The 20,298-nt window shown below is 37.2% G+C and overlaps 1 protein-coding gene across 4 annotated transcripts in view; it reads right to left on the bottom strand.

The window, feature by feature from the left end:
* Window positions 1–20,298, bottom strand: part of WDR7 (WD repeat domain 7) — a 329,818-nt gene that overhangs the window by 244,544 nt on the left and 64,976 nt on the right. For all 4 annotated transcript variants that reach the window (XM_081263756.1, XM_081263758.1, XM_081263757.1 and 1 more), the window contains exon 14: window positions 14,613–14,827. In XM_081263756.1, the coding sequence (XP_081119882.1) occupies window positions 14,613–14,827 (215 nt within the window). The remainder of the gene's footprint in view (window positions 1–14,612; window positions 14,828–20,298) is intronic.

Here is a 20,298-nt window from a genome sequence, read left to right as displayed (position 1 = left end):
CAGATTCATGAGGTAATTAGGCAGGTGAAGGAAGGGGACATGGCACTCCAGACGCACCAAACAGCAAGTTCTATGTCCTCTGAAAATATGTGTGAAGGAGATTGGAGAACCAAGTTGTTTCACCGTAAAAAAACTAAAATCCTGTTTGTGCCGACAAATCCCCTCGTTTTGTCTTCCCCTTTTGTTTTCCCTTCCTCTTCCTTTCCACCCATCCTGCCTGAAATGATATCACTCTCACCAAGACTGATTGCTACCTGGTGTGATTGTGACCAAGGTTTGAATATGATTAAGAAAAATAAAAAGAGACAAATGAGTGGAGACATTAGTGGAAAGATCTTCGAACGTTTTGCCTATTCCAACCTACTGAGGACAAGATATAGAATTTTAACCACAACCACTACACACGAATTATACTATCTCTACTTGAACACTGCAATAAAGTGTCTCCCTGGGATGATTGACTAATACATTTCCCTCCAAGGTTAATTTTAGGGTCTATAGTACTATGTCATATAAATCATCAAACCATCTTCATATTGGAAAAATTTTAAAACTTCACAATCATTGCCACTGGCTCAAAGTCTTCCCGGCCATCCATCATTCTAGAAAATTTCACCATTCATAGAGACCAGTGATTTTCAAGTTCAAGTCTGAGGTCCTTGTTCATCAGGGGAGCTGCTTATAAAAGGAATCAAAGTAGGAGGGCAAATGGTGCAATTTAAACACTGAATCAGTAACAAAGGGAGTTGCTAAGGTTAAATTTGCTAATTATGCTAGAGGTACTATTTTTGTATTTTGCTATTTATAACTGTAAATTAGCATATGACTGGTTTTATGCAGACTTTCAGTATTCTAATTAAATGTCATGCTATTTGAAATGCAGAGTAATGGTACAAAGGTTTTACTGCACATGAACATATGAATATCCCATGGATGCAATGTTTTGATATCAGTACATTCAAGTGCTGGCTTTCAAATGCTGTTTTTTTTTTTTTTGTTTTTTTTGTTTTTTTTTTTTTAGTTGCAGATGGACACAATTCCTTTATCTTATTTATTTTCATGTGGTTCTGAGGCTCAAACCCAGTGCCTCACATGTGCCTACCCTTCATTCTCTTTTGTCTAATCCATACTACTGAGCCACAACCCCAGCACCCACCCACCTTTTTAAAATTTGTTCTTTTTAGATACATGTGACAGTAGAGTGTATTTTGACATACTTTACCTACATGAAGATGACTTTCCATCATTGTGGTTGAACATGACGTGGAGTCACACTAGTGGTGTATTCATATATGAACAGAGGAAAGTTATGTCCTATTCATTCTACTGTCTTTCCTATTCCCATCCACCTCCCTTCCCTTCATTCCCTTTTGTCTAATCCAATGAACTTCAAATGCTGCTACTCTTGCTTTTAAATTATAAGCTGCTATTAGTTTCATCATGCAGTTTGGGTTTTTTATTTGTATCAACAATATTTTATTTGTTTGTTTATTTGGGAGATGGGGTATCAAGGATTGAACTCAGGGACACTCAACCACAGAGCCACATCCCCAACCCATTTTTGTATTTTATTTAGAGACAGGGTCTCATTGAGTTGCTTAGCACCTCGCCATTGCTGAGGCTGGCTTAGAACTCACAATCCTCCTGCCTCAGCCTTCCCAGCCCCTGGATTACAGGCATGTGCCACAACATCCAGATTGCATCAACAATATTTTAAACTATATCTTCCAAAACACTTGAACAGGCATGTTCAAGGCCTAGAGTCAGACCATATGCTCAATCACTGTTCCTGAATCAGTCTACCAAATGACACTACATTTTCATCCCAAGCTCTTCACCCCATGGCAAGGAGAAAAGACTGGAAGAATAGGCTTTGTACCACTTGAGACTGAGCCATAGTGACCCTCATACCTCCCTGGATGTCTCAGCTCTGATCCTAACCTTCCTACTCTACGGGCCCTAACACCCAGCACACTTCCTCAACTTCTTCAGAACTGCATTTAGCACTAGCTTCTCTCTTTCTCCCTTCCTCTCTTGTCATGCAGACTTTTCACAAGCATCCTACACTTGACATTTCTATTTACATTCTTCCCATTCACTCTTTAGCCCTTTACAATTAAGCTTCTGCTACCAATGTCCTAGGAAGACAGTTCCAAAAGGGAACACTAATGACCTCATTGAAAAACACATTTCGACCCTTGGAAGACTCAATCAACATCTACTACATTTGACACAGTGATTCTCAACCTTTTCTGCAACTTATGATTCCTTGTTGGCAGATTTGACTCCCACTGTTTCCCTTTGAACTTGTGTTCCTGAGAGTTCATCTCTGAATGATCTTGTCCACCTCTACAGTTTTAAGTATCATCTGTATGTTGGTAAGGACATCCATATGTCCTATCATAACCCTCTATTCAAGTTTCACTTTTAAACTGCCTGACAGACATCTTGACACAGTACAAAGGAACCTCATATTCATCATATTCTAACACACTCATCACTATCCCGCACAGAAGCCTCTAGCATTCAAAATCACTCAAAACCTGTGAATCCACTGTCCCAATCAATCACTAGGTCCCTTGGAATGCAACTCATAAATAACTCTTGAATTTAATCTCTCTTCTATGTTCCCTCTTATCAGTTTTATATACTGATTTTCACATAAAATTCCTTGTGAGGGCAGAATTCTAAAGCTAATTTTTAAAATAGCTTGAAGGCCAACGGGGTGAAAGATCAAGTTTCAGTATCCTCCCATGGTATAGGGACCATGCCTCATTCCCCACACCTGCCTCCCAGCCAGCCCTCCAGCAACACTAGCTACACATTTCCACTTCCCTCTCTGCTTATGCTACCCATACCTCCCAGAACACAATGCAACCCATCTCCATCAGCTTTTACCTGTCTATATTCTACTCATTCTTTAATGTTCTCTCCTCCCAGAAGCCAGTTCTGATCACCTCCAGTCAAGATGGGTTTCTGCAATACTCTCTGCATCCTGCAGCCACCCCACTTCCTGTAGTGCACTGTGTGGGCCTGTTCATACTTCCTGAGAGTAAGTGTCATATCATACCCAAATTGGCTCTCCAGGCCTTAATACAGTACCCAGGAGTCAATGAATGTTTACTGAACTAGACTGATTCAATTATTTTCTAACAGAGGCTATAAAAGTCAAGAAGTTTCAAAATCTTTTATATGGTTTAATACAGAGCAGATTTTCAAGTACATTAAAAGAGAAGAAATTGCTTTTTCCTCAAAGTACTAAAACATTAACATTTAGTCACAAATCTTTGCATTTCAATCAGATTAGTTAATAATACCTTCAAATTCCTAAATAGGAGTTAAAATGTTATACATCAGGGCTAGAAAGACCTGGCTGCTTAGGTAAGGTCACAGGGTTTAATCTACCTAGTATTCCCATTCTCAAAGCAATCTACTATTTGATTTATAAGGTGAGATGGTGAGAGAAATTTCTGTGCTGTGCCTCACATACATTCTACAACGATCTAAATTTCTTCATAGTATAGTGTGTTTCTATTAATAAGGAATTTCCAAGGAAGAACAGAACTGATCTGAATTTAAAACCATCGCAGAAGACCACTTTTCCTTGGCTCAAAACACAGAAAATAATACTTAATATGAACTACAAACAACTGTTGTGTCCAAGTCATGGGCCAATATAGCACTACAATTATGGGGTTTATTAAGTTTCAGAAAAGATAGTCATCTTGGATATTTGGTGGCTTTTTTTCAATCATAATAAATCCAGTTATGTCTAATTCAAGGATCCTTTAAAAACCCCTGGAATTAGCCCCCCAAAAAAGTAAATACAAATTAAAAATTTAGTTAGTTTTGAGAATTTAGTTTTATTGCTTAGTAGAATAACTGGTTTTACATTCATAGTAACCTAAACTCATTACCTTCAAACTAAAGAAAAAGTTGGTAGACAGTTAACTTGAGTTGGAAATTTTCAAAGTACTCATCCCTAATTCTAAGAAATATACACAGATGATGCACAAACACATGTAAATGAGCATATACGCTCTAGCAGCCTGTGTGCAGCATACTTTTCTACGTGTGTGAGAGTTCTATAAAACTGAATTTGTATTTTAATGGAGAATTTGGAGCAGGTGTCTGACTTGGGTGGGTGGAGGGAGGGCCAAATGAATACTGAAAGATCAGTTACAAGGTATCATCTGAGAAAAAGATTATGAATTAGGATGGTAAAGGCAAAGAGAAGACTGCTTTCAGAAGCAGATAAAAATGATAAAAGTTCACTTTGGATTGATTTCCAAAGGAAAAGGGTCAGATAACACCTATGATTATTAACATCTACAATGGAACAAATGGTGACATTTACTGGGATAGAGAAAGTGTCAGCAAACTTTTTCTGTAGAGTCACATGCCAAATAAAGATTGAGGGTCATACAAGGTTTCTGTCACATAACTCTGTTTTTTTTTAGATATTTATTTTTTAGTTGTAGTTGGATACAATATCATTAATTAATTTATTTATTTTTATGTGGTGCTGAGGATCGAACCCAGGGCCTTACCCGTGCTAGGCGAGTGTTCTACCGCTGAGCCACAACCCCAGCCCTATACTCAGTTTTTTTGACTTAAAATGTAAACACTATCCTAAGTTCAAGGGCCCCACTGACTTGTAAACTACTATTTGCAGACTCTAGATACTGCAGAACAATGTGGAATGGAAGGATCCAAAAATTAAGAATTCAATCCCAATGAAGTTGAGGTAGAAATTTAGGATAAAAAAAGAGAAATACTAAATCTTAAAAGAAATACCCACTATCCATTGAGATGTAGAAAGCACAGTTGGAAATCTTAAGCAACACACCATTGGCCCATACCCTTGGCCCATGCCCTTGTAAAATGAAGGAAATATGCAAACACAGGGAAAATCGGCACAAAATTGTGCAGCTCTACCCTGAATCTACCTCCATTCCAGGCCCTGATATAGCCTTTCCATAAATATTGGACCCCCAGCCAATTCATGGCTCCTTCTCACTCTCAAGACAGCCCACATTCTCCCCTGAATGTGTTTCTACCTTCCTAAATAAACCTGTCTATGCCTTTGTTTGTCTGGCTCACGCTAAAATTCTTTCTGTCACATATGCTCAGAACCCTGCTGGTCCTATATTGAGTTCCCCTCTCCTTTGGAACTCCTTGGATCCTTCTCCAGAGACATCTCTCCTCCAGTGACAAAATTAGTTAATTCATGAGTTCAGTCTAGTGAAAGAGAAAAACCAACAGACAGAAAAAGCTCTGAAAACTTCAAGCAGGACAACACCAAAAAAAAAAAAAAACAAAAAAAACCTCACCTGGATACTTCATATTTAAATTGCTAAAAACCAAATGTCACTGTAAAAAGTGGAGATGAAGCAAGCAGTAGGACCATACCAGGAACAAAGAAAACAGCAAAATTCTGAAAAGTTTTGCAGGGCTAAAGAGAAAACTGAATATTAAAGGGACCAAGATCCCAGCAAAACGGGAGGAGTCATTCATCTCCTACCACGTGCCAAACTTGGAAGCTTTGTGAAGAGACTGAGACTCCACAGAAAGCCTCTAAAAAAAAAAAATTAAAAAGTTTTTAGTAAAGTTGTCACATTAAGAAGACAAGGAATAGGGTTGGGGTTGTGACTCAGCGGTAGAGCACTCGCCTAGCACATCCAAGGCCCTGGGTTTGATCCTCAGCACCACATAAAAATGGATAATTAAAATAGGGGTATTGAGTCCAACTACAACTAAAAAATAAATATTAAAAAAAAAAGGAAGACAAGGAATAGATTCAAGACTCGACAAGAAAGAGCCTTGTTAAAATACTCTAGGCTCTCAGTTGGAAGTCCTGGAAGACTACACCATAGAAGCGGAAGTAAAATCAGAGAGGCAGAGATTTCAAACACTGTCACTCAACCTTAACTCAGGCTAGTCCCCCAACTGAATTAAATTGACTAGCTTTTCTTCTGTTTCACCAGAATAAAAGGGTGAGTCCTCTCTAGAAGAAGACATCATTTGAATGCAATTACATTTTTTAAGACTTTATAATGTTTTGTATTTAATAAAAATGCACTGGGAATGGTGTGGTGGCGCATGCCTGTAATCCCAGCTGCTTGGGAGGCTCATATAGGAGGATCCTGAGTTGAAAGCCAGTCTCAGCAACTTAGTGAGACCCTAAGCAACTCAGCAAAACCCTGTCTCTAAATAAAATACAAAACTTGGCTGGAGATGTGGCTCAGTGGTTAAGTGCCCTGGGTTCAAAATGTACTGGACATTCTAAGAGATTAGAGCATATGACTGAAAACACAAGCAATAGAAAGAGCCCCAGATGACACAGACATTAGAATTGGCAGACAAGGACTTTATATAAACCAGCAAGGTGTACACATCCATCAAAACACCACAGGTACCGTTACCCAGTGTACTGCCTATAGGACCTCCCAGAATTTCTACTCGACCCTAATCTCGTTTATCTTTGAGGACAGGAGCAGAAGGTTAGAAGTTCCTCTTCAGGAAGGCTAGCCCAAACCAGCTGGATCTAGAGATGGCTACAAGAGTGACCACCAGACAATAAATAACTTCATTGTAACCCAACTTCCATACTAGTGGCACACCTACCAGTTGCCATGACAGGAAGCACCTGTGGGAGAGGGAGAGGAGCCACTATACTCACACTGGTTTCACCCTGGAGGGCTGACCTAGAGCTCCAGAAATGGTTGAGAGAAGAACCTGACTGCAAGTTTACATCTGGAATAAGGAGCCTAACCCAGGGCTCCAGGAAAGGTGAGAGGAACCCCACTGGGAACAGACTGCAGTTGTCTAGTAGAGCTAATTTATATGATGTCCTTTGTTTGTGTCTCTTTTCCTTGCACCTTCTTTTGTCTCAAACAATGGCTTCCTCTCATCCTTTGCAATGGTCTTCTAAAAACTTTCAAACTTCTCATTAAAATATTTTTTACCTCTGGATAGCCTTGACCAGCTGGATCTCATCACATCCATCTCATCCAGCAAATGGGAAAGAAGGAAACCCCTGAGTGGGCATCTGGGGTAAAAGCCCATAGTAGATACCAAGCTAAGGCAAATTTTTTAAATATGTAATTCATATTCTTAATTTGTTCTTCTTAATTTGCCAGGCAGCACCCAACATATGGGCTCTCCTCTTCTGGATATCTGCTCTGAGTCAAACCAGAAGGTGTGTTGTGGTTTCATGATAATTTTTAATGAGTTTTTGTATATTACTTTATTAGTCTGTGTTTGTGATAACTAGCTTGACAGAGGCTAAGGGATTTGATGGCTATAGCAACAGTCCTATTAGAAATCCCACCAATTCTTGCTCCAGCCACCAGATAAGCTTCTTTAAAAAAGTCCTGAGGGCTGGGATTATAGCTCAGTTGGTAGAGTGCCTGCCTTGTATGCACAAGGGCCTGGGTTCAATCCCTGGCACCAAAAAAAAAAAAAAAAAAAAAGCCCTGAATATAGCAGTAGACACAATTTGATTCAAACTCACCAGGTAAACTGCCCCTAGAGTAACTAGAAATAATTAGCAAGGAGAAAATAAAATTAAAATTTTAATTTTTCTTTAATATAAAAGAGGGTTAGATAAAAAATAGGGGCCTAGGAATGTGGATCAGGGGTAGAGCATTTGCCTAGCATGAGTGAGGCCCTGTGTTCAATCCTCAGCACCACAAAAAAGAGAGAGAGAGAGAGAGAGAGAGAGAGAGAGAGAGAGAAAGAAACAGTTGAGAACTCAAAAGCTATAGAATGTTTTCCAAACATGTATGAGGTCCTGGGTTTGATCCCCGGCACCACCACAAAAAAAAAAAAAAAAAAAAAAAAAAAAAAAAAAAAAAAAAAAAAAAATCTCACATACCAAGATGGTAGATATGGTAGATTTAAACCCAAATATATTAATTTTAAGATAAATATAGAAAGGATAGCAGAGATTGTCAGTGGTCACAGCAGTTAGCCAAAGAATAGCAGAGATAAGAGGCTTATAATAAACAATTTAGGGGAAAAAAATCAGTAGCTTAGTAAGGAAGAAGTTGTGCATACAATGTTTTATTTACAACTAATTCTAAAAACACAGTAGAGTTGATTAACATTAAATATATCCTTAAATGCAAAGTTTCCTATTTATAAGCTAAACTTTAAAAATATTGTCTCCTCCCCACCCCAGAAAAAAATAATTTAATACTATCTACATGGTCTGGACATTTCAGGAAATACACATACTTTAATAGGCCAATAATAACAGAAAAGACAAAAATCCCTGATTGCTATTCTCAAGTTAAGACGCAAGCATTCAGAAAGTAATACAAGTTCCAATTATAAAGACCCACACAACATTTCTCTTTTGGGATATCATATCTGTTGTTATGTCAGAGGTTAACAGAATATTTAAGCATCTCTATATCAAATAATTACCTAAGCTAACAACAAATATCCTGCATGTTAGAAGAACATGATAATTTTATTACTGGAATATCCTAATATCTCTCAATATTTCTCACAGAATGGAAGGTGACAAATGATTTGACAGAAGAAATGTATTTCTTCTCTTACAGTCATAGATGTTTTCTCAAGACTGGTTAGTCAAGTCTCCTAACTTTATTAAAGATTAGACAATGATTACTATAATATAAAATTTTGTCCTAGTAACCATTTGGAGCAACCAAAACTGAATTTATATATACTAAAAAGCCTATAATGGATATATGATCAACACACTCATATTTCTATTAAAATATTCATTAAAGTTTGGGGGTAGAATGTTAAGCAAGTTTAATTGATTCTTCAAAGGTCATGTGTATCATAAGAATTCTACTAAGGACAAAAACAGTTCAGTAGACAAGGCCTGGGATCCTATACACAATGTCGTTTGCCTTGTCCCTGTCTGTACCTCACAGTGCCCTTTTCACAGTGAATCAAAAAGTCAATTCCATCAGTAAAAATTTTTTTACAGAATGAATTTTGCAAGCATAAAACACAGAGTATGTTCTTAGTAGGTTACATTTGACTTCTAAATTCCATTCTCTCACCTAGTTACATAGAATACAAAGCTACTGACCTTTGCAAATATAGCCCATTCATTTTTTTCAGGCTTTTGACTAATTAGACAACAGAGAAAGAAATGTAAGGTGAAAGAGAAAAAATCCTAGTCATTTTTCAATTTCTTCAACCTTGTCATTTTTCCATACAACTAGGGTGATTCTGATTAGTACAACGAAGCTCCAGATGTAAAGGTGATGAACAGAAAATCACACACACCTGGGCTAAGAAATGAGTTTCCATGGCAGTAGGGCTTTCTAGTTTCACTGTTAAACCTTCTGACCCAGACATTTCCCAAGAACCAGTGTCTGAGGCAAGTGTTTCATGAGAAGACTTGTCAAAAAGATCACTTGATATACCCAGACCGTCCTCTTATTCTATTTATTTATTTAGTCATCAAATACTACAATGTGTAACCTATGGTTATGTAGTTATTTCTCTTTTACAAATCTTCCCTCTCCCAATCCAGTGCACTATTTAGGCCAGATGTTGTGAGGATTAAGAAAAGAAGATGGCTCTGCCTTCAAGAGATAACAGCCACTTCCTTCCTTTTAGCAGACATCACTGCCTGCTTCTAGTCTCTTCCACTGAAAATAACTTAGTATGGTCACCTCCCTTTCTCATCATTACCAACCTCAAGGAAACATACTCCAGTTACAGTGAACTCCCCAACCACACCAAGTGCTTGTACAATGTTCTACCAGTTATGTCTCTAGAAACAAAGATGTTCAGTGGCCTCCTTGACAAAATATAAACTGTACTTCTGACCATCACTGAAACTACCACCCTGTCTTTGTCCACCAAGAGGAAATTTTTTTTCAGTCTCCCTCACTTCACCTCAGACTTACGATTTCTGACCCAACTAACTCTACAAAACAGCTCTCCTAATGATCACCAATGGTTTTCCTAATTACTAAATCTAAACACTCTTTTTGTAGGTCTTAATTCTTTTTTTTTTTTTTTTTTTTGGTACCAGGCATCAACCCCAGAGGCACTTAACCACTGAGCCACATCTCCAGCACACCCCCTTTTTTCTTTTATTGACAGGGTCTCACTAAGTTGCTGAAGCTGGCTTTGAACTTGTGATCCTCCTGCCTCAGCCTCCCTAAGTCACTGGAATTACAGACATGCACCACCATACCCTGTGTGGTTCCCAATTCTTAATATTATTTCAGTTCTCTGATCAATTACTGACCTTTAACTACCTTTACAAAGGTTTGTTTTTGATTATATGTGCAATCTAGAATTTTGCAATTTTTCTTTCTCTGCCTCTCACTGGCTCATTTTCCTGCCACCTAAACAAACATACCATCCTCAAATTTATTCACCTTCCATCGTGTGTTCCTCACTGATATGATCATCAGAACATAGGACACAAAAAGCATTTCTGACGGGGGTTTCTGTGTGTGTTTGTGGTACTGGGATTGAACACAGGTGTACTCTATCACTGAGCAATACCCCCAATCTTATTTTTTAGTTTTTGAGACAGGGTCTCAACATGTTGCCAAAGCTAACCTGAAACTACAACCTGCTACCTTAGTCTTTGAGTAGCTGAAATTACAGGTGTGTTCCATCACACTCAGCTTTTTTAAAGTAACTCTTAAAAGATAATTTACATGTAACTTACAGTCTTTATACTGTAATTTTTTCCCAAGGCTTTGCAATGTGTTAACAACAGTAAAAACATACTAAATTAAATTTATTCATTCATTTCTTTTCATTCATTAATCTATTCAATAAACATCCACTTAAAAGCATTCAGTTGACTAATAGAATAATCAAGGCATAAAGAATGAAATAAAATAAGGGAAGTATACATCTGAACAGAGAGCCTTATAGGCCAATGTAAGAAGTTTGGGTTTTGTTTTAAAGGTGACAGGAGGTCTTAGTAGGTTATTTGCCCAAGGTCACTCATAGCCAGCAAGTTACAGAACACAAACATACCCCTCACCAAAACCCAAGCTCTTAACCACTCCTGTTAACTGCTTTCCAAAAATGAAGTAAAGGCCATTCCACAAGAAAACTATACCCACAATTCTGAAGTTAATAATGCTGTCTTCAGGTGCAGGGGTCAGCAAACTATGGCCCATGAGCCAAGCCCAGCCCACCTCCTTGCCTTTATGAAGAACTTTATGGGAAAAGCCAGCCATGAGCATTTGTTCAGCATTTGTCTAAGGCTACTTTCACACTCTCATGCAGAATTAAGTTGCTGTGACAGAGATAACCCACAAAACTTAAAACATTTACTTTATAGAAAGTGTAGATCAATCCTTGCTCTATCCAGCTGTTTTAGGTTCATTTTCTAGAAATTGGGGACAGCAATGACTCACATATTTACAGGGAGGTTAAGGAAGAGAGTATATCTGGAAAACTCTCATGACAGCCGGTACTTCAAAATGTAAGCTGCAGTCTAATAAATATTCTGCACTCCAGCATTTTTCTATGAAAAAATAACCTTGTCCCTGCTCTATCTCACCATCGTGTCACTTCTTTCTTGGAGGCATTTTGCTCCCCCAGCACACACACCACCTCCCAATCCTGACCTAGAAGAAGTAGGGTGTTTCCTATTATAATCATCCTCAAAGTCTCTTCCACAGTGTGCACATTTCTGATATCAGCCATTCTCCTTTCAGCCCAGCTTGCGTCTCTGAAATCATGTTGAATGTCAAGATCTTCTGCTGCCCATTTGTGGAGACATATTCATTCAACTTACACAATACCTTATAAGCCATTCGCTCTTTTGCACTTCAACAGTTGAATCATATTTCCAGTCCCATTACTTCTCTCCATATCATTCCATTTAATTTCCCATATCAACATTTATTTCTTAAAGATATCAGACATGACAAAATACTTCTTAAACAACAAAACACTCCTTTCAAACTATTCAACATCCTATCATCACCCAATGATACATCCTCAGCTCTGCTGTGAAGTTCTTCCACAATATGATTCCAATCTACACCTCCAAACAGACCTTCCACTAAATTTCCTGAGCCCTTCCCATGCTTCTCTAGTATATACCCTATTGTATGTAATTAGACATGTAGTAACACTAATGTTAGGTAGTTATAATGCATTAAGTACTGAAAATAATAAGAAGAAACACTCAATTCTGTCCAGTCTTAAGAAAGATAGATAGGAGTTCAAACGTACACAATCTTGCAAGGATTTAATGCAGTAATAAAAATAACATAATACCCTTTTGGTCTCCTGGTGAGAAAAAAAATCATAATATTGCAAATTATTCATTCCTGGTTATAAAGTTTTATACGACCAGTATAATCAACATAATTAGCAAAATAAATATTTGTTACTTCTAAATAAGCCTGATTGCTAACAGTATTCTAACAAGGCAAAAGCAGGACGTTTTCTATAGGGTTTCCCAATAAAGTCTTTACTTTCCACTGAAAAAAACACATAAAAAATAAGATCCAATATCACAGAGTAAATTTTTCTAGGGCTCTTGGTGATGATTTATTGTTGTTGTATTTTTAAAATTGGGTGGGTTTTTTCTCCTGAGGTTAGAAAGCCATCCAGAGGACAGCTCTTTAAATATTCCCCTCAGAGCGAGCCTCAAACTCAACATGAGAAAATAGTTAAAGAAATCCCTAATGGTCCAGTCAACATACATTTTTCATAAAGTGATTATCCTCCTGCAGCCTCAGCTTCCTAAGCCTTTTCCCCTTCCATAATTGTTTTCCTGGTAGGCCAGGCAACAATTACCACTGCTACAAAACTGAGGAGATTCACAAGCAATATATTTTACAATACATAAGTGTAATGTCTCTGATATCTGGTGCTTTTATCACTAATTGCACTATAAAATGCGCTATTAAAACAGGGACAAACAAGATTGTAAAAATCACATAATGGACCATGACCACTTACAAAAGGCATTCATGAATGTTACTGTACCACTCTCTTTTCTCTAATTTTCCAGTTATACAATTATTTTTCTGAATTTTTATTTCTAGGAACACCACCAAGATAAAGAATATATTTGGGAACTTCCTAACATACACACATGCTCTTGAATACATTGTTTTATACATTTGCTCAAAATTAAAATCATATAGCATGCCAGACAATATGCTACAACCCCTGATTTCCTAGGGACAGATATGTGGTTCCTTGAAAGAAATGATGGGCACAACAAATGCATTTAACCTGTGATTTCTCCTCAAACTCTAGAGCACAGAACTGAAAGCATGAAGAACAAACAGATGGATTTCACAATCCAATCTATGAAATATAGAATACAACAGAACCAAAAAAACATTTATTTCCTGGGGAAGAAAAGAATGATCAAAGGGTGATATTACTGGAAGTTACTGGAGGATGCGGATCAGTGGAACTGTCCACTACTCCGTGTGCCATTAGAACTCACTAACTCGTGGCTAATGTCAAGTTTGCTAATGAGCCTTTCAACCCCTTCACTATTAACTCACTTGTCTAACTATTTAAAAAATGAGAATCATGAATAAGATAGAATTAGCTGGGTGTGATGGCACATGCCTGTAATCCCAGCGGCTCGGACAGCTGAAGCAGGAGGACCACGAAATCAAAGCCAGCCTCAGCAACAGCAAGGTGCTAAGCAACTCAGTGAGACCCTGTCTCTAAATAAAACACAAAAATGGGATGGGGATGTGGCTCAGTGGTTAAGTGCCCCTGAGTTCAATCCCTGTTACCACCCACCACCCCAGGGGAAAAAAGAAAAAGTAACAAACATATTTGTACCATCCATAAATAATTCCAATGAATATTTAGATGGGATTAGAATTTCAAGTGGTGATTCAGATGAAATACTGTAAGTTTCACTTATCCATTACTAGAGACAAACTCATTCTAATAATACCACAGAACACAAATCCCACAAACCAAATAGTGGCTAGTTTCTAGAAAGCTAAAGACAGGTATGCAATTAATGAGCTGGGATTGCTTGTTGTTTTTTTATAGGACAATCTTCTGCTAAGTGAAGTAGAAACTTCTGCTTTGTAAGTACTTATAAGTGTCAGTTGGTAAAGTGTGATTGAGCTTGGGTCTGAGGGAAAAAAAAAACTTTCTAGACTTGTGCAACTCTGTCATACTTATTCTCAAATATTTTCTTAAATCATTTCTAATGACCAAAACCTTACTAAAATCAAACTGTAATTTTAAAAGAAATGATACATCACAGTTATATATGTCTTAGTTGTACCCATTGTTTTTTCTCACTGGGGACATTAACTAGTGCTTAACCTTTCATCAAAGACTATTAGAAAATATAAGACAGATGATACATATAATGTTTGCTCTAATTTCAGAAATCCAGAAGAAATAATTTTTCAGCAGAAATAATTTTTAAATATTTACATAGTAAAAATAATTTACTTTTTCGAAATGTAAAATAGTTGAATCATTCCAAAATTTTGCTGGACAAACTTAAAAAATCAGAAGTTTATTTTCCATTAATATTATCTCTCAAAAATTATTCTCTAAGACATACTATAGGTATGTTACTAAATGCAGTTAAATGGGGTCTACATACTTGATAAACACACAACAAAACTCACCTTGTCAGATGCCTCAGAAGCCAAGAGGTTAGTTGCAAGGGTTTGTAGTTTGTGATGGGCTATATTTTTAAGGGCAGCAAGACTACGTCTTGTCATAGCTTGTTTGAGGTTGACTGCTGGGTGACTAAGTGAATCTACTGCAGCAGGAACTGCTTCATCACAAGCATTCAGTATCTCTACTGCTGTTATCCCCATCACACAACGATCCAAAGCACCTGGGAGGCAAATACGTTCACATGTCACACAAGACTGTAAATTTTTTTTTTTATTTTTTAAGAAAACTTTCTATGTAGAGATGTAGTAGCAGTGAATTCTAGAAATATCTTCTTGTTTTTCTTTTCTTTAATAATCTTCCATGCAGATTACCTCAGTCTAACACAACTTCCCAACAAGGTCAAGTTCAGAGCCAAGATTTTGACAACCTCCTTCAGGCTTTTTCCACTCTATTCCTATTTCCCAGGTTTCCTTGATTACCCCTACATCATTACACTATTATAAACATGAAATAAGATGACCTGAATGTCCCCCAAGTTGTACATCAATATTAAACAAAAATATCTTACTAAAATGCATAATTTTTCAAACCAATAAGCAAATTTCCTTGTTTTGTCTTTTTCTTTTTCTTTTTTTGTTTGTTTGTTCATTTGATTCTTGTTTTTCAGTTTTGGGGATCAAACCCAGACATACATGCTTGGCAAGTGCTCTCCCACTGAGCAATACTCCCAGCCCCCAGTCTGAAATTTTTTTAAAAATATTTTTTTTAGTCGTTGATGAACCTTTGTTTTATTTATTTATATGTGGTGCTGAGAATCAAATCCAATGCCCTCACTCTGCCACTGAGCTAAAACCCAGCCTCTGAAATTTTTTGATTCTTACTCTCACCACCCAACTGTTTCCCAAACATTTCTGAAAATAATTACTACTTATAACTACTTCCGAATCTTCATTTGGCCTTCCTTTCCACTTACCTCCATTTATGCAATTCTTGTATAAGTTAGCACACAGACCTCTCCTTCCTAGATAATGCAGGGTTGTCACCTCTTTCACCAAAGCCCTCTGAACCTTCACATAATGTCACATTTCCAATCAGCTGTTCTCTGATTGTTTTAATTTCTCCCTTTTCTGTTTTATTTTTTCTATAACACTAATGCCAATTAACACACTGTTTATTTAAAATTTCTGATTTGCTTCTACCCACCCAGAACTGTAAACTCCACTAGAGGTAGAGATATATGTGTGAGAGCATGTGTGTTTATATGTACATGCATGTTTGTACACATGAATCTGTAGAAACAATAAGAAAATGAAGTTCAGCTGTGTCAACATGGAATAAAAGCCACAATATATTGTTAATAAAAAAAAAAACAAGGTTGAGAACAATTTTCATAATTTAAAGGAGGAGAAAGAATCCTATAGTTACAGTAAAAAGTGATTAACAGGGTATATTTACATAGCTGAAATACTAGGAATTTCAGGTTCTTCTATATGATCATTTGTAATATATTGATATTTTATTATGTTTTTAAATATCATGGGAAAAGTAAGATTACTTAAGTAAGTTAAAATTAGATTTTGAAAAAAAATACTTATATTGTTTCAAATGTCTTAGGGTTTAACAGGAATGAATTTAGAATTTACTTTTCTAGCCCTTAGTTCTTTATTAAATGTTATCTGTAGTTATAATAGAAGAGACTTAAGTGACACTTATTGTTATCCCAAACAGAATTATTAATCAACAAACAAAAAAACATACACTATAAGCCAAGCGCCAAATATCTAATTTGCCTCTTTTTGTCAAGTTTATACTTACTCCTTGATTTTGACAACATTTCCAAAGTCATTAAGTGGGAACAAGCAAAGGTAGGTGTCCATGATGGGTGTGAGTCATGGTGGTGATGAAAGGGCCTGCAATGGCTCAAAGCCAGGAGGTTTGAGCCTGAGAGGGTCGAAAGGGTAGCTTAACAAGAGGAAGGTGGAGGTAACAGCTTGGTGCAGGGGCTAAAGTCTCAGAAGCATTAGCATAAAGATATTGTTGGAGCCCCGGCAGACAGAAAAGGGAGTTCACCCCGAGAGGCAGCCCAGCATGGAACCTGAGGGAGGGCGGATGAAGTCTAGTCATGAAGGCGACCTGGCACAGGGTGTTGACAGGTATGAGAAGAGCATCCACATGCTCTGCAGGAATGGTCTGAGGTGTGAGAGAGGTGAGGAGAGCATCTGTGTAAGCAGGTAGCTTTGCACAGATATGTGATCCCTAGAAGGAAGAGCAGATGTCCACACTGGGCATAAGACAGGCCAGGAATAGTATATCAGAACCAGGCAGAATGCAAAAGATGCCCGTGTAACACTATGTGTTTGTGCTGGACAGCAAAATGGTAATCAAAACCATCACCACCAACAACAAAAACCATGTCCAGCTTGAAGGGATTCCTAGGACATCATATTAAGAGTTTAAGATTATAATCCACTAAATAAAATGGGAATCCAAAAGTTCTTTATGACATAAATGACTAAATTAAAAATTTGAAAACAGATGTTTACATGGTTTCAAAGTACCTTGCCCCCCCAAAAAAAGAATAATTTTCCAGTGAAGAAGCCAAAAAACACCACCTAAATAAGGTGATCTAAGTATATATCAGTGATGAAACAAATTAAAATCATTTGTCATGTGACAGGATACAATGAGAAAAATATCTGTGATATTCTTGCCAAAGATATATATTCGGTCCAGGCATAATGGAGCACTCCTGTAATTCTAGCTACTTGGGAGGCTGAGGCAGGAAGATTGTAAAATCAAAGCCAGCCTCAGCAACTTAATGAGGCTCTACACAACTTACCGAGACCCTGGCTCAAAATAAAAACAAGGGCTGGGAATGTGACTCTGTAATACATACTCTGAAAATAATCATGAGAAAATATCACTTGGGAAATATTTTACAAAACAACTGGCCAATCAGATTCCAAAGTTTCAGTCTTTGAAGGAAAATAAAAACTAAGGAACTATTCCCAATTGAAAGAGTCATAGAACTAAATACCATGCACAATTCCAGTGTAGATGTTTTTGCAATAAAAGACTTTAGTGGAACAACTGGAGAAATTTGAATAGGGTCTGAAGATTAGATGGTAGCAGTATATCAATGGTAATAAACTTCAAGGTGGGGGAAGATTTATATGACATGGCAAGATTCAAAACATTTGCACACAAAAAGGTAATCAACACAAGCCAAAAGGAAATACTGAAAAGACTCAAGAGAAAAAAGAAATTCAGTCCAAGGCAAATCTATTTAAAAACAATCAATTTAGAAGGAGAGTATATTCTGTTTGTATCTTTAACGACTTTTAAAATTCAAATAAGCAGAAAGGACTTCTGCTTCCAGTCAATATGGGGTAACAGGTACTAAATTCACCCTTCACATTCACATGTATGTGTGTGTACATGTGCTTGTGTGTGTGTGTGTGTTTAAAAGACACAATATATGAAAACAACGATTTTCCAGACAATGGACATTGGGCACTTAAGGACAGTGATGCTTGAAAGATGGAAACAAACAAGGTTCAGTCTTCAATTACTCCAGCTCATCCCTCAAGATGAGTCTCTAGGACCACAGCACAAGAAGAGAAAAGGCTGAGAGGCCAGGAGACCAAAGCTGCTAGAGTTTGCAGGACAGAGTACCAGAGTGGAGTAACCCACATAGGAATCTGCAGAAGTTCCTCACATCTTTGCCAGAAGACTGAGAAGTTCATGATTGTGAGGAATCCACGAAAAGCTCAAGAAAGAACCACCTGGAAGGACTGCGGGGTGCAGATGCTACTGTGAATGGTGCCTGTTCTCACCAGCTAGAATGAAGTCTCCTAACTCACAGGGAAGAACTGATTGGGCAGAGTACTCTGTAAGGTCTTGCCTCAACCACGGGTAATAATTAGCTCCAGAATTATCACTTCCCATCCCCACCTAACAAGGAGAGATCAAGACCCAAGGAGGATCAACCATGTCCCTTAATAAATCTCAAAAAGATTTGTGGGAATACAAAAATATCCAACATCCAGGGAAATAAAATTCATAACATCTGGTGTCTAATAAAAAATTACTAAATGAAAACTACAACATAAGTCATGAAACTTACATTTAAATGTGAATAATGCAGATTAGTCATTGTGGAAGGAAAGAACAGTAAACTTGAAAACACGGTAATAGAAACTATAAAAAATTTAAAAAGAAAAAAAATAAGATTATTAGTGAGCTGTGGGACAACATCAAATGGCCTAACATATATAATTGGAGTCTCCAAAGAAAGAAAGGAGAATGGAGGACAGAAAACATATTTGAATAAATTGTAGCCGTAAATTTTCCAAACCTGATAGAAACCCACACTCACAGATTCCCAAGCCCAAGCAAAACGAAGAAAATTACAATTAAAACAAGTAATAAAAGTGTTTTAGGGTTAGGGGTCTAGCTTGATGTCATAGACACTTGCCTGGCATGTGTGAGGCCCAGAGTTCAGTCCTCAGTACTAGGAAAAAAAAAAGTTTTAAAGCAGCCCAAGAAAACAAACATGTTATATACAGAAGAAAGTTAAAGACTACAGCAGACTTCCCTCTGGACATAACGAAGTAAGAAGATAGTAAAGAATTGAAAGAAAGAAAAAACTGTGAACCTAGAACTTTACACTCATAGAAAATATCTTTTAAAAATAAAGGTGGGCTGGGGATGTGGCTCAAGCGGTAGCGCGCTCGCCTGGCATGCGTGCGGCCCGGGTTCGATCCTCAGCACCACATACCAACAAAGATGTTGTGTCCGCCGAGAACTAAAAAATAAATATTAAAAAAAAAACAAAAAAAATAAATAAAAATAAATAAAGGTGAAGTTGGACTTAGCTGCACATGCCTCTAGTCCCAGCTACTCAGGAGGCATAAGTGGGAGGCTTACTTAAGCTCATGAGTTGAAAATCAGCCTGGGCAAATAGACACAGCTAAAATAAAATTTAAAAAAAAAATTTAAAGGAGGTGAAATAAAGAATTTTTTTTCAGACAAGCAAAAGCTGAAGGAATTCATTGCCTCAGACCTACAAGAAAAATTAAATATTAGAAAAAGAAAAGTGATTTCAGGTGGAAATCTGCACCTACACAAAGCAATGAAGAACAATAGAAATGATAATTATGCATAGGTAAATATATGACTTCATTCAAATTATTCCAATTTCCTTAAATTACAATAGACTTCTCAAAAAGCAGAAAGAAAAAAAATGTCCTAAGTAAGTGAAAATCATGAGAATATAGATGATGCAAGTTAAAAGAAGTGATAGTGAGCGAGTCTATTATTCTTAACTACAGCAAATGGTCATGTAAAAGAATAATAAGAAGGATGGGGATATAGCTCAGTTGGTGGAGTGCTTGCTTTGCACGCACAGGCCCTGGGTTCAATCCCCAGCACCACCAAAAACAAACAAAAAAAATAATAATAAGAAGAAGAAGAAGTAAAGACAGAAAGGTAGGAAGATTTTGTCTTGAAGGTATTGTGAACTGACATTGTTCAGAGTTCATTCATTGAACAGTAGCATCAACCAAATGTTACTGCTGTCTTCTATCCTAGGATTAATTAACAAGCAGAGTACAGGATAGATTAGAAGGGAAAGAGCAGGCAGAGTAACCAATAAAGATAGCTTAGGTATGGGGAAATAAAACCCTAAAT

The sequence above is a fragment of the Spermophilus citellus genome, assembly GCF_964194105.1.
Source record: "Spermophilus citellus genome assembly, chromosome: 12".
In the NCBI taxonomy this organism is placed as follows: Eukaryota; Metazoa; Chordata; class Mammalia; order Rodentia; family Sciuridae; genus Spermophilus; species Spermophilus citellus.
Note: the sequence above shows the minus strand (reverse complement) of the source record. Positions and strands in the feature narration are given on the sequence as shown.